The 24,489-nt window shown below is 49.2% G+C and overlaps 2 protein-coding genes across 4 annotated transcripts in view; one reads left to right on the top strand and one right to left on the bottom strand.

Annotated features, from left to right (window-relative positions):
* The first annotated feature begins 79 nt into the window (after positions 1-79).
* Siglec15 (sialic acid binding Ig like lectin 15) lies at positions 80-14,095 on the top strand. The gene is made up of 6 exons (XM_070028637.1): positions 80-131; positions 6,848-6,907; positions 7,849-8,232; positions 9,435-9,806; positions 11,576-11,606; positions 13,232-14,095. Exons 1-6 carry the CDS (start codon positions 80-82, stop codon positions 13,338-13,340), a joined length of 1,008 nt encoding a protein of 335 aa, XP_069884738.1. The 3' UTR covers positions 13,341-14,095.
* Positions 14,096-19,930: 5,835 nt separating this feature from the next.
* Epg5 (ectopic P-granules 5 autophagy tethering factor) overlaps positions 19,931-24,489 on the bottom strand; it is a 108,989-nt gene continuing 104,430 nt past the window's right edge. For all 3 annotated transcript variants that reach the window (XM_070029232.1, XM_070029233.1, XM_070029234.1), the window contains 2 exons: positions 23,428-23,542; positions 19,931-21,995 (listed from right to left, as the gene is read on the bottom strand). In XM_070029232.1, coding sequence (XP_069885333.1) covers positions 21,813-21,995; positions 23,428-23,542 — 298 coding nt within the window. In that variant the 3' untranslated portion in view covers positions 19,931-21,812. The remainder of the gene's footprint in view (positions 21,996-23,427; positions 23,543-24,489) is intronic.

Raw genomic sequence — 24,489 nt, 5'->3', positions numbered from 1 at the left:
TCATCGCATTCATGCCCAAGGGGGTCTCTCGCTGGTGACCCAGCCAGACGTGATGTTGCTCGGGTCTAGCTGCTACAGCATGGAAGGGTCCATCAGACTCCTGGCCTGCTTGTCCTGTGTCATCCCAACGGGTGAGTTTCACTGGTCAATCTGGCCCAGAATAGGTAATCTTGGCCATGGCCTCCCCCCCTACCTCCCCCCATCCCCGCTTCAAGCTAAGGTTGTCCTCCTGCTGCAGGAAGAAAGGCAACACATTTCAGGGCTGTGGTGACGAGTCATAGGTTCAAATCTGGGCTCTGTCAAGTGTCCAGGCGACTTGAGGCCAGCCCCCTGACCTCCTGGGCCTCACTGACTTCCAGTGTAAAAGACCACCTCCCCTATCTGCATCGTTTGGGAAATAGGGGGCTCTGAATGGGGAAGGTAACGCAGGCTCTGGACATGCTTTGGGCGATGCTGTCATGCCGGTGTTTTAGGTTTTAATGAGCTCTGTCCTGAAGATAAGGGGAGGAAAATGCATAGTTGTTTGGGGACAGTGTTGGGGTAAGGATGGAGATGATTTTCTGTGGGGAATCAGGCACAAGGATAAAGACAAGTGGTGGGAAGTATTGGTGGCCGGATGAAGTAATAACGTCACTTACCTCAGTGGACTGGAATCCTTAGGACCAGAGCTTCTCACAAGCATCTCACAGGGACCCTCCGCATCAGAATCCCAGAAGAGGGGATATTTATTAAAATGCAAATTCTGGCTGGGCAGACTAGATAGATAGATAGATAGATAGATAGATAGATAGATAGATAGATAGATAGATAGATAGATAGATAGATAGATAGATAGATAGATAGTCCAGTGGTAGAGTGCTTGCCTAGCAGGTGCAAGGCTCAGGTTCCAATTCCCAGAAAGAAGAGAGGAAGAAATAAAATAAATCCATTGGCTGCAGCTTCAACCACAGTTTCAGAAGATCAGGCATCAAGGCCCAGCTACTGGGGAGATTCTGATGAGAGCAATAAAGACAAATGGCAAAGGGTTCATAAATTCCTCTCTTCAAACCCAGTCTTTTTGCCAATCCTAGTACCAGAAGTCTCCCATAGCTGCACTCCTGGACACAGCACCTGTGTCACCATAGCCTGTGTAAGCATGGGCCACTTGCTGAGCCTGTGGCATTCTGAGCTGTCAGTCAACCTTCCAGGATAACCAGATAGGGAGGAGGAGCTGGCAGCACAGGGCCTCTGTGTCTGCCCAAGGCTGATCAAGTCACAGAACTTTGAGAGAGATGGCCCTGGGAACTGGGACTCTGGGTTAGTTCTTTTCTCTCCCTCAGAGGGTCAGCTGCTATGAATCAGTTAAAGACAAAATTATGAGGAAGCATGAGTTGGCTAGTCACATGTTCAAGAACCAAAACTGAACTACGTATGCTAAAGCTATTTTTTTCTTTCCTTCCCCTATCCCCTGCTTTTTCTTCCCTCATCCCCACTCCCCCAATCTTGGAACTAGAACTAAGGGCCTTTGTACTTGTTCAGCTTGCTTTTTATGCCTATGGCTGGTGCTTTTCCACTTGACCCACACCAGTCTGGCTTTTTGCTGGTTAACTGTTGATGGAGTTCTCACACTTTTTCTGTCTGAGCTGGCATTGAACCATGATCCTCCAGTTACTGGCCACCTGAGTAGCTAGTATTACAAATATGAGCCACCAGCGCTCCATTTGTAGCTGTGTTTTGAGATTATAAACCAACTTGGCCCTTTTTCTTCACATACCAGCAACCATTTTACTGGTAAAAACCATGAGCCCTGTGAATCCGGGTGATCCAGAAACTCCACTTCCTGAACCCCTTCTGGTTGTTGTTCACCTGAGCCTACCCATGTGGCTACACCAGAGGACAAAAGGTGGCTTTCTAAGGTAGAAGACCCTGAGGTCAAATCCAATAGGTTCAACTGCTATGTGCAGACCCCAGGCCCTTATGAATAGGGTACTGTGCTAATGTAGTCCCGGGCCATGCTCTGTTCATGTCCAGTAAAGCAGGGCCCAGGGCAGGCCCTTGATGAAAGAGAAACGAGAGGATTCATCCCAGAAATTCCACTTCCCCTGCCCTCCTCTTTCATGCCCAGAAGTCTCATCTCTCCACGCATTCCAAAATCAGGTTTTTGAACACTGGAGAGGCCAGAAAGTGTAGGGCAAGGGGATAAACACTGGTCTTGGAGCTCTGCCCACTTAGATGACCTTGAGGGCTGCAAATACACTGGTGTGGCTATTACCATAGCTGCTACTTGGGACTCTTTTTGGGCAAGGCTATTGACCAACAACTGAGTTACTCTTTACCACCAGCTTGCAAGGAGGGGATCTTCATTCCTACTCCAGGGCAGGCTGGGGAGATTCAATGGTTTTGCTGGATGTCACAGCCTAGATGTGGATGGAAGTCTTCTGACAGCATGCCCAACTCCTCACTAAGATTACATGCAGGGGAAACTGAGACAAAACTTGGTGCTAAGAGGCATTTGTTTACTAGATCTTAGAAAACCAGAATGGCAAGAGATGTGGCGGCCGTCACCCACACACCTGAGGGAGCTGATTTGGGATGCAGAAAGAGGTCAGGAAGGTGCAGGGCTGCTGTGCTGGACCAAGAGGAAGTAGGAGGGCTTAGTGAGGACTTCTCTGCTCCCATTGGATGCTTTGTCCAGGGAAGGGAGAAGGAAAGAGGAGCAGGGCCACTCAGCAGAGCAGGGCTCAGGGCAGGCACCAGCTACATCAGAACTCTGAGAAGCAGTGTCCTGTGGAGGGCACCAGGCCCACGACAGGTATAGCCTGTGACTCCTCATCTTGATTACTTCAGATTACATAGTTCAGAGCCACAGCCACAACCACAGTTACATACGGAAGAAGAAAGGGTTAAAGGGCAAGCTGGCAAGCCTGGAGGGTTGAGGAAGACCAGTCAGAAAAGAGAGCTTACTGTTTCTCAGGTATCGCCAGGTGACCTCCATGTGAGGTTTTATTTGACCTCCAATCCTATGCAGAGTTGTTATGGTACCCATTTTACAAACGAGGAGCTTGAGACCTGAGATAGTAGGAACTTATCCAAATGATCTCCCTAAACCAGTGCCAGGCAAGGCCTGAGGGTCTGATTAAAGTCTGAGACTTATAACAGATGCAGGGAGAGAATGATGGAAGGAGTGAAACTGATCAAGATGCATTGTACTCAGAACCGCGAGTGTTCTGTTGAAACCTCTTTGTACAAATACTTAAAGAAAAAAAGAAAAAGAGGGGGGTGGAAAAGCCTGTGGAGCTGAGTGCTGGTGGCCCACGCCTATAATCCTACGCAGGAGGCTGAGATCCCAGCATGGAGTTTCAAAGACAGCACAGGGAAGACAAATCCACAAGATTTTTATCCCCAATTATCCAGCAAAGACTAGAGGTGGGCTCCAGTGGTAGAGTGCTCCAAGCTAAAGTATGAAATGCTGAGTTCAAACCCCAGTGCATGTGTGGTGTGCATGCGCACACACACACACACACACACACACACACACACACACACACAGGGTCTGATGAAAGAATGACCAGGAGTGTGATGGTCTTTCTGGAAGTCCAGTTGTTCCAAAGCTGATGTGCTCTCTATAGTCCCATATGTGAGATCCTTATTGACCCTGGGAGGTGGTCAAACATGAGGTAGACTGGATAGAGACCTTACTGTAAGGGATAGCTCCAATCTAAGAGTCATCCCTGCAGTCTTCACTGACAGGCATGAGCTGCCCGAGGCAATGGTAAATGCCAGCAGATGCTGAGGTTTCTGCCAATGCAAACACCTTTGTTTCCTGGGCAATTCTTGCTGAGAACTTCTTGCTCTCACCTTGAATCCCTGGGGCAGCCAGGTCCCTGTGTCAAAGGAAAAGGCCAGGCCCCACCCCTTTCAACCCCATTCAGGAGGTAAACAGGAAGCACACACATGCCCTCCTAATAGGAGCCAAGACTGGACCCCTCAGTGAAAGAACCTGTGTGTCCTTCACTTGTACAGTGAAACTCACCAGGGAGGGTGGGCCACACCTGCCATTTGGAGCCCCTTTCAGGGTGTTTCAAACCAGTCCTCAGGCAACAGTGCTGGGTGTAAAGGTAACAACATGAACGAAGATGGCAAAACTACCCAGGGGCAAGCTCTACCTCTACTATGGGTTGGTCAAATTACCTCATCAAGTCTCACTCCCTGTTTTCTCAGAGTTGGCAAACTTACCTTTAAATTTTTGCTGTTTTGGTTTTTGTTATTGTGGTTTGTTATATGTATCTGTGTGTGTGTTTTAGGCAGGTTCTACCACTTGAGTCACACCCCTTAGAAACGCAGGGCCTAACACTCTCCCCTAGCTTTTCCATTCAAAGTGGGTGCTCTAGAACTTGAACTATACCCCCAGCTGCAGCTTTTTGCTGATTAATTGGTGATGAGAGTTACATGGGTTTGTCTGCAGGGGCTGGCTCTGAAGCATGATCCTCAGATCTCCGCCTTTTGAATTGCTAGTATTACAGGCTTGAGCCACTGACACCTGACTCTATTGTGAATTTTAAATGAGCCCAGAAGGCTTTCTAACCATCTCCCATTCTGCAGAGATCCGGCCTCCTCTCACCATATTCTACAATCTCTATGTCCCTAAGGTATCCATGCCTCATGGTATTGCTCTGCTCTTATCTGTGTCCTGAATATGATTGTGTAATCCTCTCCTTTCTCTAGGCTCTCTAAACCCACATCTCCTCTCTGGTGGGCTTTCTAACTGCCTGCCCCCTCTCTGTACACCTTCTCCAGCCACTCCTATCCCTTCTACAATTCAGCCCAGTATCGATTACCAGGGGCAGGCATTGTGCTGGATAACAGTAGCACAAACAAAGCACAGGCTCTTTCCTGACCTCCTATGGCTGTGAAGTGACACATAGTTGAGATGGGTGATGCGCACATTGAAGAAGTGGTTGTGCCATCCTAGGGTACAGAACAGGGATGCCAGAATCAGGCTTGAGGCTCCGGAAAGGACTCCTGTGGTGGGGACGACTCAGCAGAGAAACAGGAGGAAGCTAGTGAGTGAAAATGGGCCTGGAACCATGCACAGACAGAGGTGACATTGTTCACGGTCATCATTGGAGCCCCTGGCAGACTGCAGTGCAATTATGTATTCACAGATCTGTCTCCCTTTTGGAGGCATGAGCTCCAGCAGGGTGACAGGGCATCCTGGTCACCACAGCTCAGATCCCAGCACCTGGCATGGAGTGGGGAAGTGTCCAATAAATGTTTGCTGAACTGATGAGTGCACACTAGCAAATAATCTGTGGAGAATCCGTTCCTAACTCTCTGATGCCTTTGAGCTGCAAGAGATCAGAGGAAGCTGAGGTCACACAGAGCGGGAAGTGGCAGGGAAAGGGAGGCAGCAGCTGAACCTTGAGACTGCAAGGAGTTGCTTGTCTGAACCCACCCAGCCTCGCCCAAATTTGGAACTAGGCCTTCTGATTATTAACAACCGAGAAAACCAGCTCTTACTAAGGATAAATGCCAAGTTCTCCACTGGTTTAAACAACAACAACACATAATCCTACTTGTTAAGAACAAAAGCGATTAAGCATAAAAGTAGTTGTATGGGGAGGGGGGGGGAAAAAGAACTTGTGGATTTTCTTGATCATAAGCTGGGCATGCACGCACAGTGTGGTTTATTGTAGACATGACTCCCAGCCTGAGGCAGCACTGTCGGCTCACCCCACTCTGAGGTACAGCACACCTGAGTCAGGACACAACCTGAAAGAGAGAGGAAAAGGAGGATGGGGAAGGCAGGTGAGCAACTGGGACTTTGCCACCAGAAAAGGGAAGGCATAGGGCACAGTAGGTCCAGGTCACCATGATGGGATTCTGGAATGGCCAGCAGGAGGAAGAGGATGTGCGTGCTTCATTAGTCTTGGGATCTTAGGCATGATTCTAGCAGCAGGAGTGTCCTGAGCTGTAGGATATTTACAGGAGGTAGGTTGCCCGTTGTGAGTGGAGGAGATTCATGCCCAAAGAGTGGATGGGGCTTGGAGTCAGAAAAGTACACTGGGCTTCGTCAGAAAGGCTGGACCTCTCCCTCTTTCTGTGATTCTGGACCTTCATTTTCTTATCTAAAACAGTATCTGTCCTGCCTTTCTTTACTGGGTGTCCTGTTCATCATCTTTGTCGCCACAGCTCATAACCCAGCACCTGGCATAAATGGGTCACGTGACATGGTGTAGATGTAAAGGGCAGAGCCCAATATTATTCCCTCTAAAGTGCCTTTTGTGCAGTGTGCCCTAGAGCACTGGCCAGGCAGGCTGAGCAGCCTGCCCGCGCTCCTCGGGGAGACACTGCCCCTGGCCTATCCTGTCTGGCAGCAATAACAAAAAGCCCTGTGGCTCCCCAGCCTTGGATGTGCTGGAGGCAAGCTCAGCTCCCAGCCCTTGCCTCCCTATTCTATAGTAGCTCACAAAGTGGGAGGTGGGGAAATTGAGTCCAGAGGACCATAGCAAGAGGTCACCTGGTAACTGCACTTAACCATTCTCGTCTCTCTGTTTCCTGGCCAGGCACTCACTTTTTGAGAAATGAGTGAGGTAATAATTACTTGGGTAAACCTAGATTCTAAAACAACTCAACACATGACCTTCAAAGCAGCGTCCCTCTGAGGCCTCGGTTTCCCTCCCTCAGTAGTGGTGTAATGCCACATAGCCAAGGCTCTGTGCTTCTTGCACACTACACTAAAGGCTGCAGAACAGAGTGCGAATCCTGGCTTTGGTTGACCTTCGTTCTGTGAGCTCAGACAATTATCAAGCTTCTCTGTGCCTCAGTTTATTAACATGTAACCTAGGATAACTCTGTTTATCTCTAGAATCATTTGTGAGAACTAAAAGAGACACTGCTGGGGATTTGCTCAACACCGAGGTGCACAGTAAGTGGTTTTATCATCTATCCTGAGACTCTGTTGTAACCGTGGCAACTAAGTCAGCAGGACAAGTTTTGTTATGTGCTGGTACTATGGAATGAACTCAGGACCTGGGCACTGTCCTTTAGTTTTTTCCATTCAACATTGCCCTCTGCCACTTGAGCCCCAGCTCCATGTCTGGCTTTTTGGTGGTTAATTGGAGATGAGTCTCATGGGCCTGGCACCAGTGGCTCACGCCTGTAATCCTGGCTACTCAGGAGGCTGAGATCTGAGGATCACGGTTCAAAGCCAGCCCGGGCAGGAAAAGTCCATGAGACTCTTATCTCCAATAAACCACCAGGAAGTGGTGCTGTGGCTCAAGCGGTAGCGCACTCGCCTTGAGCTGAAGAGCGGGGACAGCGCCCAGGCCCAGAGTTCAAGCCCCATGACCGACTCAAAAAGAAACAAAAACAAAAAAGAATATATCAGGCTGTCCAATAAACCACCAGAATACCGGAAGTGGCGCTGTGTCTCAAGTGGTAGAGCGCTCGCCTTGAGCTGAAGAGCTGAGGGACAGCGCCCAGGCCCAGAGTTCAAGCCCCACGACCGACCAAAAAATCAAAAAAAAAAAAAAAGTCGCATGGACTTTCCTGCCCAGACTTGCTTCCAACTGAGCTCTTCGGATCTCAGCCTCCTGGACAGCTAGGACTGTAGGAGTGCGCCACTGGCACGGAGCAATAGCAAGGGGGGAGATGTGGGGGTCACTTGGTCTATGGGTGAGGCCGACCACCATAAATGAAGGCCAGCTTCCCACCTCCAATCCCATCGTGGGAGAACAGGACCAGGGAGCTGCCAGCTCTGAGATCAAAAGTGGTTTCCAGGCCTCCCAGGGGTTTCTAGGGAGCCCGGCGATGGCGCTGTCTCCGGGAGTCCCAGCCTTCCCGCCTCCGGTCTCGCCCGGCCCGCAGGTGCGCCGGCGCAGCGCTGGTCCATGCAGGTGCCGGCCGAGGTGAGCGCGGCGGCGGGCGAGGCCGCGGTGCTGCCGTGCACCTTCACGCACCCGCACCGCCACTACGAGGGGCCGCTGACGGCCATCTGGCGCGCGGGTGAGCCCTACGCGGGCCCGCAGGTGTTCCGCTGCGCGGCGGCGCGCGGCAGCGAGCTCTGCCAGACGGCGCTGAGCCTGCACGGCCGCTTCCGCCTGCGGGGCAACCCGCGCCGCAACGACCTGTCCCTGCGCGTCGAGCGCCTCGCCCTGGCCGACGCCGGCCGCTACTTCTGCCGCGTCGAGTTCGCGGGCGACGTCCACGACCGCTACGAGAGCCGCCACGGCGTCCGGCTGCGCGTGACGGGTGAGGCGGGCCGCGGGGGGGCGCAGGGGCCGGGGGAGCCGCGGGGGGCGCGGGGGGGGCGCGGGGGGCGACGGGGGGCGCGGGGGCCGCGGGGGGCGCAGGGGCCGGGGGAGCCGCGGGGGGCGCGGGGGGGCGCGGGGGGCGCAGGGGCCCGGGGAGCCGCGGGGGGCCGCGGGGGGCGCGGAGTCGACGGGCGGCGCGGGAGCTGCGGGGGGCTGCGGGGGGCGCGGGGGGCGACGGGGGCCGCGGGAGCTGCGGGGGGCCGTGGGGGGCGCGGGGGGCGACGGGGGCCGCGGGAGCTGCGGGGGGCCGTGGGGGGCGCGGGGGGCGACGGGGGCCGTGGGGGGCGCGGGGGGCGACGGGGGGCGACGGGGGGGCGCGGGGGCCCGCGGGGGGCGCAGGGGGCGCGGGGGAGGCGACGGGGGACCGCGGGGGGCGCGGGGGCGCCTGCCGTCCGCGCTGCTCAGGAGGCTGAGATCTCTGCGGGGCGTGGTTTCGAAGCCAGCCCGAGCAGGAAAGTCTGCGACTGGGATCTCCAATAAACCAGAGAAAGAGGGGGGAGGGGGACGGGGAGGAGGGGGGAGAGGAGGGGGGAAGGCAGAATGAATGAATGAATGAATGAATGCAGGCCACGGGAAAGAGCCGGGCTGGGGTGAGAGGAATCCATGTTACAAAGAGAGTGGATGTTCCCCGCGGCCCGCCGATGACTGCGGTTGGCGGGGGACTAGAAACGGATAGGCGTCCCTCTACCGTCCGGCGCGGCCGCGGTGGAGAAGCGCCGCTCGCTGGGCGAGACCGGGGCTCAGAGACGCCGGCAGCGCCCGCCCGGGTCGTGAGGCTCAGGGACGCCGGCCGTGCCCGGGTCGCGAGGTCGCAAGCAGCGGCCAGGCCACGCCTCCGCCCGGCTCCTCCCGTGGATGAATTTGCCCCAGCTCCTCAGCTACCCCGAGCACACTAAGAGCAGACGGCGGCGCCCGTTGCTCCGGTGGGGACGCGGAGGCACGGCGCGGGAGGGCGAAGCGCTGGTCCAAGGCCACGCCTGGACTGTGAGCCGGGCAGCCCGGCCTCTCCCCCTCGGAGGCTCTCCGCTCAGCCTCGAGGGAGCCCAGGGAGGGCGCCTGTGCCCGCTGCTCACGGCAGGTCACGGCCCGCTGTGCCCTCGGCCTCGGCCCGTGACCTGCGGCCTCCTCCTGTCCCCGCAGCCGCGCCGCGGATCGTGAACGTCTCGGTGCTGCCCGGCCCCGCGCACGGCCTCCGCGCGCTCTGCACTGCCGAAGGGGAGCCGCAGCCCGTCCTCGCTTGGTCGGGCCCTGCCCTGGGCAACAGCTCGGTCCCGGCGCCGGGCCAAGGTCATGGCTACCAGGTGACCGCAGAGCTGTCCGCGCTGACCCACGATGGCCGCTACACGTGCACCGCGGCCAACAGCCTGGGCCGGGCGGAGGCCAGCGTGTACCTGTTCCGCCTCCGGGGCGCCACCGGGGCCTGGGCGACCGCGCTGCTTCTCGGCGCACTGGGCCTCAAGGCGCTGCTGCTGCTGGGCCTTCTGGTCTCTCGAGCCACACGCCGACACCCAGGTGGGTGAATCCCAGGTCTGGGTGCAGTGGGGCAGTCAGGGCTGGCCGTCTAGGGGACCATCTTGCACCTGTGCTTCGATTCTGGAGACCAGGAGGTAGCAGCAGGCCTCGTGTTTGCATTGAGGAAGCTGAGACTGGGAGGTTAAGTACCTTGCCTGTTGAGATGGAGATTGTCCTCTGAGCGCTACAAAGACTCCTTTAACATCACCTCCATCAATGAGTGCTCCCTAGGGTTCCAACCACAGGCTTTCCCAGTGTCTGTACTCCAGTGCAACCCAACAACCATCCTGTGGCAGACCCGTACTTGTGCCTCACCGTATGGGAAGTTATCAGAGATGTGTAAGACAGGATTCCAGGCTGGGAGTGGTGGTGCCAGCCTGAAATCACAGTTACATAGCAGGCTTAGGGAGGAGGATGAAAATCTGAAGCCACACACACACACACACACACACACACACACACACACACACACACACACACACAACTGGTTGGGGACAGTGACTTAAGTGGTTGAGCACTTGCCCAGTAGGCAGAAGACAGAGTTCAAATCCCCATACCACCAAAAAAGAAAGACCTGGCTCTTCACAGGAAGGAAGCAGAGTGAGCATATCTTTGCAGTGCACTGTGGCACAGGCTCCCCTAGACCCCAGAGGGTAGAGGGTGGTGGTATTCATCCTCTGGTAAGGCCAGGAAGGAAGGCCTTAAGGAAGAAGTTCAATGAGACCTAAGCCAAAACTTGTAAGTCCATTGGAGCCTGGAAAGATGAGAGCAGCACGCGTCAACGTGCGGCAGATGAAACTCCTAGGGTGTTTAGGGAGCTGCCACTGACTGCTGTCCCTGAGGAAGAAGGGACATTTGCTGTGAGCTCCAGACAGTGAGGGGCCTTCCCAGAGCCTCCCAATCCTCCCAGGTCAGTAATGAAATGTGGCTACTGGGCCTAACTGGCACCATGTTAGCATCTTGGTGGACTTTCTGAAAACTCCTAGAGGTGAAATTCCACTTCCCCACTCTCAACCCCAGGTGGTAGAATTTAGATTCCTAGTAGCAGGAGTGGGAGCTGGGACAGTAGGTTCCTGGACCAGACCTGTACCATGAGCTCTTGAAACTCTAAACTCTCCAGCATCCTGTGAGCCTGCCACTGCCCATGACCCTCCGTAGGCCCCGCCACCTCAGCCGCCATGCTCCATGTCTCCTGACTCTCCTCAGGTCACCGTGGCATTCCCTCTCCATTAGAGTTGATCTGGTTTGTTGAGATTGTTGTTCCTGCTTTTTCTTTACTAATAGTAATAGTTTCCTAATGGGTATTAAGTGCATTTGAGGCAGCAAGTTTTGGGGGGGACATGTGTCTGCTCACAGTTGCTAGCTTTCTAATAAAGACTTCCAATTCAACCTCTCAAAATATGGCTTCTCTGTATCCCATGATCGAATTCCTATATCGCACTAACACCTGCCTGGAGCTCTCCAAGGATGAAATCTGAAACTTGCCGCAGTTACCCTGCCTGTGCCCTCGCTCTAAACTCAGCCAAACTTTTTGTGCTGCTGGGTCCTCAGGCAGTTGTTTTTGTTTTTTTGTTTTTCTGTCAGGACTGGCCCCTGTCCACCCTTCTTCCCGTTCACTCCTGGTCCTCTTCAAGGTCCACACCGCCGCTCATCATCTCCTGAGGGGCACTGTGCATGCATGGTGGGGAGGGGTGGGGAGGGCGGGTAGCTGACATGTAACTGGAGGCTGCATGCAGATTAACTTCTCTCTCTCCTTCTCTCTCACACAGAACACACAGTTACCCAGGACACCCCATCCCGGTAAGTGCTCAAACTATCTCCCCTATCCCAATAGCTATTCCTATCGTGAAGAGGTGCTGTTTTTTTCAGGACCAGCAGCCTGAAGAGGAAGGCTGGCTACGGCCTGGGCTCTCCTCACAGCCTCCCTTCTGTCAGCCAAGCATACCCTTCCGTCCTAACTGGCTCCCAGCACTCACACCACCACACCTAGCCTGGTGTTTATGGACCTGAAAAGGCACACCACCAGGCTGCTTTATGTTGTAGTCCCCAGAATTCCAAAACAGACCATTCCACGCGGAAGCCACCAGGAGTACACTCATTTTCCCACGTTCTCTGCTGACTTCTTCTCATGGAAAATCTCCTTTAGAATTTCAAGGGCCTAGTTTAGAGGATGACTATAGGGACCTCAGCCAAGGAGTCAATGACTCAGGGCCCATGGCACCTCCTCTGTAATGTCCACCCAAGTGAAGGTCCACATTGAAGAAAGGACCCAATTGTAGGCCCCAGACCTTCTGTGCCAGATGCTAGCTAGGGCAGCACAACTCTCTTCAGCTGCCTACTCAAACATCTTCACCACCTGTCACCTGTCCCTTTTCGTTGCTCATATACCTCTGAGCCCCTGCATCAGAAAGCCAAATGTTTGGTCATTTAAGAAATATTTATTCAATACCTACTCTGTGATACATACTAGATGCTAAGAAGACAGAAAAATCCCTGAACTCACTTTCCAATGTGGAGAACTTTAATAAACACATAGCAAAATTACCTTAGATTATAAAATAAGAACTGTGAAAGGAATGGACGTAGTGATAAAGCAGAGCCTCTGGGAACAGGTGGCTACTGGGCAGAGATTATAGAGCAAGATGCTCTGAGGACATAGTACTAAGGGTATCTGAACCTGGAAGAGGGCCCTGCAGTGTGCAGGGTAGGGGCACTCCACGCTGAAGGGAACAGACAAGAAGAAAGGCACAGGTAGGACCCAGAGGGAGGCAAGCAAGGCCAGAGCATGGACCATGAGGTAGGCAGGTAAGGGTGGGCAGTTAGTCTGAGTACCAGGGGAAGTCAGGATGGTTTAAGGTAGATGACCAGGAAGGGCTGGGAGGCCTGGGAGAAACTATGTCACTGCTCACACAGGGGTGTCAGAGTGGAGACAGGCAGGGAGGATTGCCTGAGGACAGAGGAGCAGCCTGCGGACAAAGGAAGAATCAGCACACCCAAACTAACCCTTGGAGCTACTTACTGAGATGATGGAGAACAGGTTGGGGCTGTGTATGAGGATCACACCCAGCATGGTAGGCATAGAGATTTGAGATGCCTATTTGGCTATTCCAGAAAGAAGTCTAGAAAGCAATGGGAACTGGCAGAGATGAACCTGGAGATCAGGGGCCTGAAACCTGGTTTTGTATTCTGACAAAATCATGTTGAGGCGATGGAGAGTTGGTAGTCTGGAATGCTGACAGTGGCAGCACACACCCCTCCCTATTTCTGACCTCCTTTCATTAGTCTTTAAGCTGGGTGCTGATCCCTCTGCCCCCCATCTTGTGTCCCCTTCTTTTGGCCTGCTGTTAGGGTATACCTCGGGAATTCAGGAGCCCCGACAACCCCCTACCATATTGAATGGTCAGCCAACTTTCTCCTGTCCACAGGCCCCAGGCTCAGGAGTCCAGTTATGAAAACTTGAGTCAGATGAACCCCCGAAGCCCAACAGCTGCCATATATTCCCCTCAGCCATCAACATCTATTTGTGGACCGTAAGAAGTGAAGGCTGGCACCATATGTGGCTGGTATGCCCGCCCCCGGCCCTTTGGCAGCTCCCAGCTGAGCAAGCCACAAGAGGGACAAGACTGCTCCCAGGAATTCATCTGGCCTCCAACTTGAATATGTGTCTCAAATCCCATAATACTGATTCCAGTATGGTCAACATTCTGAAAATATGTGTGTGCACCTATAAGCCTCAGCATGAAACTTCTAGAAAAACTCCCCTCTACCTTCATTACTTTGAACCCCATAGAAAAGCAGACAGGAAATTAGTCATAAGGGGTAGAAGTCCAGACTTTGTCCTGGTTTGTCCCCAACTTACCGTGCAGATGAGGTAATTTCCTATACCCCTCTAAGATTCAGTTCTTCCACTGTTGAACATTAACAGTAATCCTCCCCTCTGGCCGCTATGTCCATTTGGGTCTGTAAAACGGTAGAGCTGAGTATGAGGCTGAGATCTGGGCCTTTGGCTCTTCAGAGTTTGTGGGTTACTATGGCACCCATGTGAGCTTTATGGAGAACAGTGTTGCAGAGTTAAGACTGGAGCTGGGCCTGGGCAAACTATGATCAGAGGAACATCAAATATAGGAGCTGAGTAGCAAGGAGAGGCTTTGGAGCCCCTGCTTCCTGTGATTTCCCTTGTGGCCATCCCACAGCCGTACTACCTACCTGTGTGATACCGTGTCAGCTGCTCTGCATTGCCATGAGCGGCGATCTCCAGGAAAAGGCAACTGAAAACATGCTGTCTCAGAACATCTGGAGACCATGTCTCAAGGGCTGAAGGCTGGTAGAACTGAGGGGAGATCTGTGTTTTGGTAAATAAAGCAGTTTTGACTCTGACTTCTATTTACAGCCCACACCCACCCAGGAAGTGCAAAGTCCAGAAGCACTGGCAATTTTGTTATATTCCTGAAGCCAGCCAAGCTAACTTGGAAGGGTGCTATATTCCTTCTCCACACTAATGAGTATAACTTTTGGTTCTCTTAAGAGACAGGGAGAAGTATGCTTAGGGCCAGGTGAGCAGACAAGAGGAAAGGGCCCCAGGGTAGAGGACTAAGGGCATGCTACTTATTTGGGGAGATACTCAGAAGGTTGAGGGCAGTGGTTTCCAGGCTCCCCGCTGTAACAGGCCATCAGTGCAGGTGGGTGCAGCTCATGGTTGCCTTGGGATACACCCAGAAGCTTGTCCACCTAGGCATTATCTGAGCTGTTCAGAGGGCACAGGAGTTGGCATGCATACCTCCTTGTAGAGGGATACCCATAGGCCCTTCCAAGCAATACTTTATCACCAAGCACAAAATTAGAGACCCAAGAGTGGTGTGGTCGAACATCTGCTTAGCCTCCTTAAAGCTAGTTTCATAGCCAGGAAAAATGGTGATAGGAATTATGATTGTTCATATATCTGCTTTGTGATTGACAGAAATGTTTGAAGTTATCTGTATCAGTCAAGGTGGACTAGATTGTACTGTAATAACAAATCCCAAAATCACAGTAGCAAAAACAATAAGGTTTATTTTCATATGTGGTGTGTATGTGTGTGGGTTTTTTTTTTCTTTCAAGACTAGTGTTCTGCCACTTAAACCGCTTTTTTTTTTTTTTTGCCAGGGGCGGGGGCAGGATTATTGGAGATAAAAGTCTTACAGACTTTGCTTTTTCAGGCTGGCTTCAAACTCCAATTCTCAGATTTTGGGCACAGGCCTAAGGTGCCCAGCTGAGGTTTATTTTCAATAACAGCTACCCATACTGGCAGGTAAGCTTTGTGCATTGTTATTCAGGGACCTTACTATCTCTGATATTGTGGATTTTGGGGGTGGTTTGTTTTTTTTTAATATGTTTTTTATTGTAAAAATAGTGTACAGATGGGTTACAGTTACATGAGTAAGATAATAAGTACAGTTCCTGGTGGAGTTTTTTTTTTTTTAATCCTCTAGAGCTGGGTGCCAGTGCCTGTAATCTCACTCAGGAGGCTGAAATCTGTGAATCACAGTTCAAAGCATCCTGAGTAGGAAAATTTGTGACTCTTATCTCCAGTTAAACACAGGAAAAGATGGAAGTGCCGCTGTGGCTCAAGTGGTAGATCACTAGCCATGAGCACAAAGAGTCTCAGGGATAGCGCCCAGGCCCTGAGTTCAAGCCCCAGGACCACCCCCCCCCAAAAAAAAACAAACCTCTAGAGGGCTTCCACTGGTGATTATCATTTGATAACCAGACCCAGCCACATTCCCAGCTTACCTGAGAGACCAGGCAGTGCCACCCTACATGACACTTGGGATACCACCAGAGACATTTGGGGACAGTACCTGTGACTCCATGACAAGACTCTCGGGAAGCTCTCAAGCTGGGAGCAACCCAGTAAATGGGAAATCATATCACTGGTAGAGGTAGCCTGTGTGCTGTGAGAGCACGTAAAAGTGGACCCATTTTGGGAAAGGTTCCTGGAAAGGGTGTTTTGAGGTGGTATACATTGGCTGTACAGATTAGGGAGGTCAAGGGGAGACTGGAGTGTAGGAGGTAAGGGGGGCGAGGAAGGTGTTGCAAGCAAAGGGACAGTCCACAGAAAGACCAGGAGCTCAGATACAACATGATGTTTAGACATTTGGAAGTTACTGGAGCATAATAGCAGGGGGCAAGCCTGGCGCTGGTGGCTCACGCCTGTAATCCTAGCTACTCAGGAGGCTGAGATCTGAGGATTGCGGTTCAAAGCCGGCCCGGGCAGGAGAGACCGTGAAACTCCTATCTCCAATAAACCACTAGAAAACCGGAAGTGGCGCTGTAGCTCAAGTGGTAGAGCGCTCGCCTTGAGCTGAAGAGCTGAGGGACAGCGCCCAGGCCCAGAGTTCAAGCCCCACGACAGACCAGAGCCACTGGATGATTTTTAGGCAAGCTGAAGTCTCACACTCCCTCTCTGGAGTGGCTGACATAGATCACATCACTGTGCCAGAGCCCAGGGGCCTGGTCCTTGCTGAGGCATTTGCACTACACAGCAGGGGTTCTTGGGAATGGGAATACACTGTTTCTGACAATGATGGGCCATGAAAACACGCTTAGGAGCAGCTGGCAGCTCCTTGGCACACCAAACAGCATCCTGCTTGGCTTCACAGAAAGCAGCACACCAAGGAACAGCACAGTAGCCCCTCTGAAGAGATTCAGGTGGGGCAGAACTAGAGACACATAACAGGCTCTGAGCACTTTGGGACTGGATACCCAACTCTCTACCTGAGACAGGGAGTCAAGGAGAGAAGTGACCCAGATTACTCGGTCCTTTTAAGACTAGACTTTCCTAATGTGTTTGTAGGCTATAGGTCTACCACTTCCTGGAACACATCTCTGGTCCTGAACACTTTCCAACTCTTAAACCATCTAGAAAAAGAAACCAAGCCCAGACAAGGATGGGAAGAGACACTCTACACCCAGAAGGTCCTGTCCTAGGGAATCTCAAATTGGAGCTAATCTCAAGTGGAATGTACACACCACACCTTGGCTCATTCAAGGTGTGTCATAGAAATGTTCATGAAAATTAACACTGAGAAAGCACTCCTTGGCACGCTAACATTGAGAGTAGATTTTCAGAGCAGACCCGGACCAAACTCAGGGGGCTCTGTCTCACAAATCTATTTTCCGAGAGTCCCACACACTCGTACCCCACCACAATTCCTGCCTTGGGAGCCTTTGTGCAGCTTTTAAAGCCTCCCTTCTATCAGATTCAAGTCCATATTATAGACTTGACATTAAGAGGTTCTCCTAATTTCTCCGATGGCCTTTTGTCCATGCCAGTTCTTAAAGTTCCAAGTTACAAATCCTTTAAAATTAGCTTTTCCATTGTGGTGAAACATCACGGAATAAAGATTTCTATCCCTTACAAATTTCCTAATTAAAAAAAAAATTTTTTTTTACTGTGATTTAAAGGCAGCTTGCCAAACAAACTTGCCCCAAACAATCAAGATGGGCCACCATGAGTAGATGAGAGGTGAATGTAGTTTATTTGCAGACTTTTACTTTAACCAATTCTCATTTCTTTCTGTTCCTATTTCTCACCATTATGTAAAAACTCATCCTTTGTACAAGCAAGAAAAATGAGTAAGAAGTGAATATTGCACATGACCAAAATAAAAGTGTGTTTTAAAGGTCACATTCGATGGGTGGAAGGGAGGTGAACACACACCTGTGTGTTCAGTGATTACACTGATAAATTAAGTATTGTAAGCAACAATATTCCTTAGCAATTTCATTGTCTCAAAATAGAATCAGTAGTTTAATTTTTTCCTAACTTATTCTCATCAGACATAGGGAAACTGTCTAGAATGAAGGAAACTACATAAATAGATCTACTTCCAGGCTTCATGATAGCTGAGGGATGCTGAGGGTACAGAGGTATCCTGGAAGAGCAAGTCAAAGTCAGTATTACTGCCTGGCTAAAAGTCAAGAGCTTTACTCACAGCACCACCACGATGTAAATAGATCCATTTTGCCTAATAAGACAAAGTTAATTGAGCAGAAAGAAGATCAGCTACTACCTCACAATGAGCTCTAAGTTGGTGCAAAATAAAGCTTCAAGTGCAGAGTGCACACTTGTTAAGACCATGAGGTATGTGATGAGACTGGTCTTTGTTGGCAACTAGTATTAAACAGGCGTGGAATGTGAATTTACCACTAGTTTAGTGGCCCCACTCTAGGGTACCCACTCTGGGGCAGATGCTGCTACCTAAGGATGCAGGAGTCTACTGCACTGCCAGGACTTTGTGTATTTACTTATTTGTGATCAGGGTCTTACTACATAGCTCAGATTGGCCTCATACACTGGATCCTCCTGTCTCAGCTTCCAAAGTGCTGGGATTCCAGGCATGTGCCACCATGCCCATGACTGTGACAACACCAGGTAGAGTGGGATGAGCTAAAAAGTGTACCCAGAGCATACAAGACAAGGAAGTATATTCTCTTGGCACCTGCAAGTCTGAGGGCCTCAGCCATCTCACTCTAGTCTTGACCCAACTAACATGTGGTCTGACATGGGCACTCTTCCCAAGGATAGTCTTGCTGCCATCGTAGTAGAAGAGGACTAATGAAAATTTTGGGGGTGTTTGAGTGGAGAGAATTAAAAGGCGAGAGGTGGCCAAAGTCAAAGAGGTGATAAGAAAGAAGCAAGGGAACCGCCACATCTTGGATGCTTCTGGCAGATTCACAACCAACAGGTAATGTCACCAGGAGGCATCTTGGCTTGATATAAAAACAGAACTACAACCAGACACTGGTGGTAAATGCCTTTAATCCCAGCTACTCTAGGAGGCTGAGATCTGAGAATCATGATTCAAAGCCAGCCTGAGCAGGAAAGTACAAGAGACTCATCTCCAATTAAGCACCTTAAAAACCCAGAAGTGGAGCTGTGTCTCAAGTGACAACACACTAGCCTTGATCAAAAAAGCTCAAGGACAGAGGCCAGGCCCTGAGTTCAAGCCCCAGGACCAGCACAACACACACACACACACACACACACACACACCAAAACACCAGAACTACAGGGCCCAGCCCACCAATACGAGCTTGGATAGAACTTAGCCGAGGCTGGACTTTGGGAAACTAGCTAGCAGAGAAGCTTAAGGATCCTGAGAGAAAAGGAAGGCTTTAGATGTGTTAAAAGTCCTTGCTGACTTTACATGTCTATGATTCTAGACACTTGCTTCCTGTCCCATAAGAAACAATTTCAATTTAAAAAAAAACAATAAAACAGTTATTGCCTTCATTTGAACAAGACAAGGACATGCTTAACTTTGGGTCAGGAGACAGGAGAAGGTTAGGGTTTGAATTTTCTGCACTGCATTTCCTCTAGCCTCAACCAACTTGTGCACCACTTGGGGAGGTAGAGGCTCACAGTGACTGAGCTGACACACTGATGGGCAGAACAGCCAGCGTGTCCCAGCGCCATTGCCACTGTCACAGTGTGCACACACAGCAAGATGACCTGTCTCAGCACTCTGTGCCTTCTAGCTTTCTGGCTCTGCTAATTCTACTAGGTGATGGAGCAAGGGAATGGGAGGTGGAGGTCAAAGCAGTTATCTACATGTTCCATAGGGTGGAGAGTGATGACTGGAGAGGCAGAGAGGAACTTTTTGTCAAGATCAGAACCCTCCTGAGCTGATGCCACTGTGCAGTAAAGCCCAGATCATGTCATGCTCTGCATTCCACATAGGGCAGCCCAGAGCAGGCCTTAGTCCCCTCGATCCCAATGGGGAGGTGAAGTACCTATCCCTGTCTCCAACACCATGGCCCTTTGCTCTCTGGAGCAAAGCCCCCTTATCTTTCAAACAATGGACAGGCTGGCCTGTGTGCGGCCTTCTTTCTTTTCTGTGTCATGTTCTGGACAATTTGGTATCTTTACAACCCTTAGTCTAGAGTTTCTCAAAGGAATCCTTGAGAGATAGGTAATCGGTCCATGTTAAGCTTGAAATTTAGAGTAAAAGACCATCGCCAAAAATCAAGTAATCACGTCAAATAAACTGGAGACATCAGGCATAAAAACTACAACCTTCACAAGTGAAATGCTGTACAAGTTTGTGTGAGATCCCTGTAACCCAAATTCATAACAGTTACCACCAAAGACTGATTTTATTTTTTATAATTTTTCAGACTAGGTAAATTATAAATATTATAAACTTTCAAAATTTAACAGATTAATAATTTTCATATTTAATTAAATGTACATATTATCACTCAAAATGTTCACATTCTAGGATATTAACATTTCATCTTCAAAGGAAAAAACCACACAATACATGTCCTGTCATAAAATCACCAATGCCAAATCAGCCAATCAAATTGTCCACAGCTTCTAAAATTTTCTTATTTATAGCCTGAGAAGATGACAGATTCTGAAAATGAGAAGTAAAAACAAGGAAAGCTGAGATGTGTCCCCACTAGATGATACTTTGTGGCCTTCACAACTGAGACACTGAACAGAGCAGCTTTATCAGCACTCCAAGGGATGTCTGTGAGAATGGTTCTGCCCAATAAAGAATTTGCAGGCAAACTTCCAAATGTGGGGCAAATTACTCCTAAAGAACTTGTGGAAGGAGATTAGTACTCTGTTAACCATAGCCTATCTTTGCTAAAAGCTGTGACTATTTAGACATCTCTGCATAGATATTCTTGGTCTATAGATAGCCCATAAGCAAAGATACCTTACTTAAGGTGGACAAGCACAACCCACTTTGAACTACTGTGCGAATTATGAATGTGTTGACAGGAACTAAATTGCTGATTCTCAGGGGAAGCCACAAGAGCAGGAAGATGTCAATACAACAGGGCAACACTGCAGACAGGCTTTCGGAATGAATGTTCTATGAATAGTGACAAGGTCCATTGCTTCTGAAAGAAAGCCAAATTTCTGAAATTCTCCTAACATGGGCCAGAATTCCAGTTTTTTTTCTGAGTTTAAATGTGGTGGAAAGACACAAGCAAGGAATGGAAGAGTCCTCAGCCTCTCTCCACAGTAGGGCTTGTGGAGCAAACCTGGCATTGATAGAAAACTGGTAACTTCAGGGTTGACAGGGATGAGGAAGTAATGTAGCCAACAGAAGACTGGTAGCTGGAAGTCACTCCTGTCTGCTCTTCCACACACCCGTGCAAGGCTCACAGAGCACAGGCTGCCACCCCATTTAACAGGAGGCTTTTCTAGGAGGACACTAGAATCAGTTTGTCCACTAAAACCAGGATCAAGTGATCATGTTTTCTTTTTTTTTAATTTTAATTTTAATTTTTTGTGAAGTGATCATGTTTTCTAAGTGACTCATTTTAATTCAACTTTTGTTTGTTTGATTTTTTTGAGACAGGATCTCACTATCTAGGTCCACATTAGCCTGTATGTCACAACCTTCTGAGCACTGAGATTATAGGTGTGCACCATCATGCCCAGCTTAATTAAACATTTTTATCTCTCTTCTGAAAGAAACAGCATATGTGTTATCTCCCCACATTTAGGAAGTGCATAAATTCTCAAAGTATACATGGAGCCCCAAAGAGGGCTCTGCATGACTCCCAAAGCAGTCAAATCTGGCACAGACGTCTTGACATTGAACTAAAATGGGAGACAAGTGGAGATATACCAAGAACTCCACCTGGAGGTTATATGACCTGAATTCAAGAGGAACTTAGTAAGATTCACTTGTGGATGAACATAAAAACTAAAAAGTCTCTGGAAAGGAACACAAACAACACACACACACACACACACACACACACACACACACACACACACACACACACACACACACACACACACACACACACACACACACACACACACACACACACACACACACACACACACACACACACACACACACTACCAACTTGTGTCTCAGTCAGCTACTTCTTGGCAGAACTGAGCTCTGCAGTGAAAATAAGCAAAGTTACTTGTGCAACAGCAGTTAATGTAAACATAAACAGCAGCAGAGTTTTGCAAGAGCCTCAGTGTTGTTATCGTATGTTGTCCAAATAATGCACTTCTGGGTACAGACAGTTCACAAGAAGAGCCAGGAAGCTTTTCCCATCTTGGAAGCAATGGCCAGGATGCTTTATGAACTGAGCAGCTTGCAATATCTTATCCTGGTATTCCACATACTGCTTACTTAGTGTCATGGATTCAAGAGCAGTCAGAGCCTAAAAAACATGAAGGACATGAGGTTTAGTCCCACAGATCACCATTATCTAGCAGTACTGTGAGCTTGGAGGGAGAAGACTACAGAATAGGAACTAGAAGTTCAGAATTAGGCTTTGGTTCACAAAAGCAGAAGAAGGCTACAACACAAGCTTCTCTGTCTTTTTCAGCTTTCCCTCTTTAGGTGGCATTTCAAGACCCTTCATTGCCAGGAGCCACTGCAGTGGCCCACCTGGTCTTACTATGAAAATGTCTTGTCCTTGTTCTCCCAAGCCTTAACAGTAGGATTTTCCCAAACTAGTCACCTGCTCCCTCTCTTCTCAGAGACTAAAGGGGAAACCAAAGGCACCAGCTACACCTTGCTAAGGTGAGACCTGCAACATTTGCTGTTGGATTTGTTTCAAGGTTATAAAATCATACCGTAGTAAATTACCTGAGGGGAATCTAGAGAAACCAGCTGCTAAGTGCTGCTGGGAGTAAATGATAAGGTCACTAATTGGCCACCCAACATAAAACACACAGGCCTACTTCCTCCAGATTCCATGGGACAAACACTTGTAAGAAGAAGAAAATGTTCCCACAACTCTCTTCAGAGGAAGAAATAAAGGGAAAACATTCTTTGATTCCACAATTTTAATGTTCTTACTTCACTACAGAAGATGAGAAGGAAAAGAGGCAGTACATGAGAAAACAAAAAACTCACAACAGTGGTCTTTGGAATTGGGGACAATTGCACACAAGCCTGCTACCCAGGATGTGGCTGTCCATATTTTTGGAACACTCTGTCATATCTACTATTTTGTTGGTGTGGGGTTATTCTGGCATCAAGTGACAGTGGTCAACCTTCAGCCTAACAGAATAGGAACCGTTGCTTTGGGTTCAAGGAAAAGCTCAGCTAGACTCCAACCATGCCTACTGAGGCTGCATCTTCTGTGTCAGGTCAGTACACAGTTAAACTCATCAGACTGTAATTCAGCCGTAGGCAAGCTTGGTCCTGCCCTTGCCTCTTCTGTAACAATGATGGTGCTCTAAGCAAGTGCCTACAAAAATTTTCAGGGCTGGGAAGTTGGCTCAGTGGTAGAAAGCTTGCCTCACACGTATGAGGCCCAGGGTTCTATTCCTCAGCACCACATACATGGAAAAAAGCCGGAAGTGGCATGTGGCTCAAGTGGTAGGGCACTAGCCTTGAGCTGAAGAGCTGAGGGACAGGGCCCAGGCCCAGAGTTCAATCCCCACGACCAACAACAACAACAAAAAAACAAACTTCAAAATCTGAAGCGGGCACATGTAACAACCATTTCCCAGGTGGCAGAACAAATCAAAGGGAACACTGGGCTACTGTAGATGTGTGAAGGCCATAGCTTAGTACCTCCCATTTTAGGGAAAGTGTGCTGGAAAACTCAAACCTGTAACTCTAAGTCTAGTTTTACTGACCTGCAGAGCTTTGGGAGTCAGATGTAATTCAGAGCTAGGCTTGAGACGGATCTGGTCTTCTGTAGGAACCTGAACTGAAAGGAAGGCAGCCATACCTCGAGCAACCACTCGGAACCTTAGGTGTTAGAGAGAGGTAAAAGTGGTAAGTGAGAGTTAAAGAAAGCATTTAAATTTAATCACCTTATTTCCTATTAAAAATAATATAAATCCATTTCCAAATCTACTATGTAGTTAGCATCTTCAGGAAAATCTTAAAATAGGATCAAGAGGCAATGTTCATCTTTTTCCCTATTATTACCCAAATAATGTGAGTATGGAAGTATTGGCAAAAGTGTGGACTAACTAGAATGCTTATATATTGCTGGTGGGAATGTAAATGGTACAGACGCTGTGGAAAAGTTTGGTACTTCCTTAATAAATAAAATAGAATTACTGCATGATCCAGCAGTCCCACTCCAAGGTACATATCCAAAAGAACTAAAAAAATACACTAACAAAAACTTGTGCAGGAATGTTCATAGCACTATTATCCACTGTGGCAAAAAAGATGGAAACAATCCTAATGTATCCCAGCTGATAAATGAATAAACAAAATGTGGGAGAGATCCCTAAACTAGAATGTCATTCACTCACATAAAGAAATGATGGATTGGCATATACACAACACACATGAACATTGAAAGCTTTAAGTGAAAGAAATTAAGACATTCCATTTTTATGAAATGTCCAAAGTAGGACTTAATATGTAAAGTCAAATAGTGGTTGCCAGAGACTGAAGGACCAGGGCATGGAAGTTATTATTTAAAGGACATATAGCTTCCTCTTGGAGTGATGAGAATGTTCTAGAACTACATAGTACTGCATATAGCAATACTGTGAATGTACTAAATGTCAATGAATTGCAGATTAAATGGTTACCAAAATAAGTTCAAGTTACATATATTTTATCACAACTTTTACTAAAAAAAAAAAGCAATACAATTCAAACAAAGAATATATAAGCCAAATTTAAATGAAATGAAAGTTACAGAGGCCTACCAAATTTTACTCTAAACTCAGAAA

This window comes from Dipodomys merriami, unplaced genomic scaffold (assembly GCF_024711535.1).
Source record: "Dipodomys merriami isolate MVZ:Mamm:240054 unplaced genomic scaffold, mDipMer1.0.p SCAF_2, whole genome shotgun sequence".
Taxonomy (NCBI): Eukaryota; Metazoa; Chordata; class Mammalia; order Rodentia; family Heteromyidae; genus Dipodomys; species Dipodomys merriami.
Note: the sequence above shows the minus strand (reverse complement) of the source record. Positions and strands in the feature narration are given on the sequence as shown.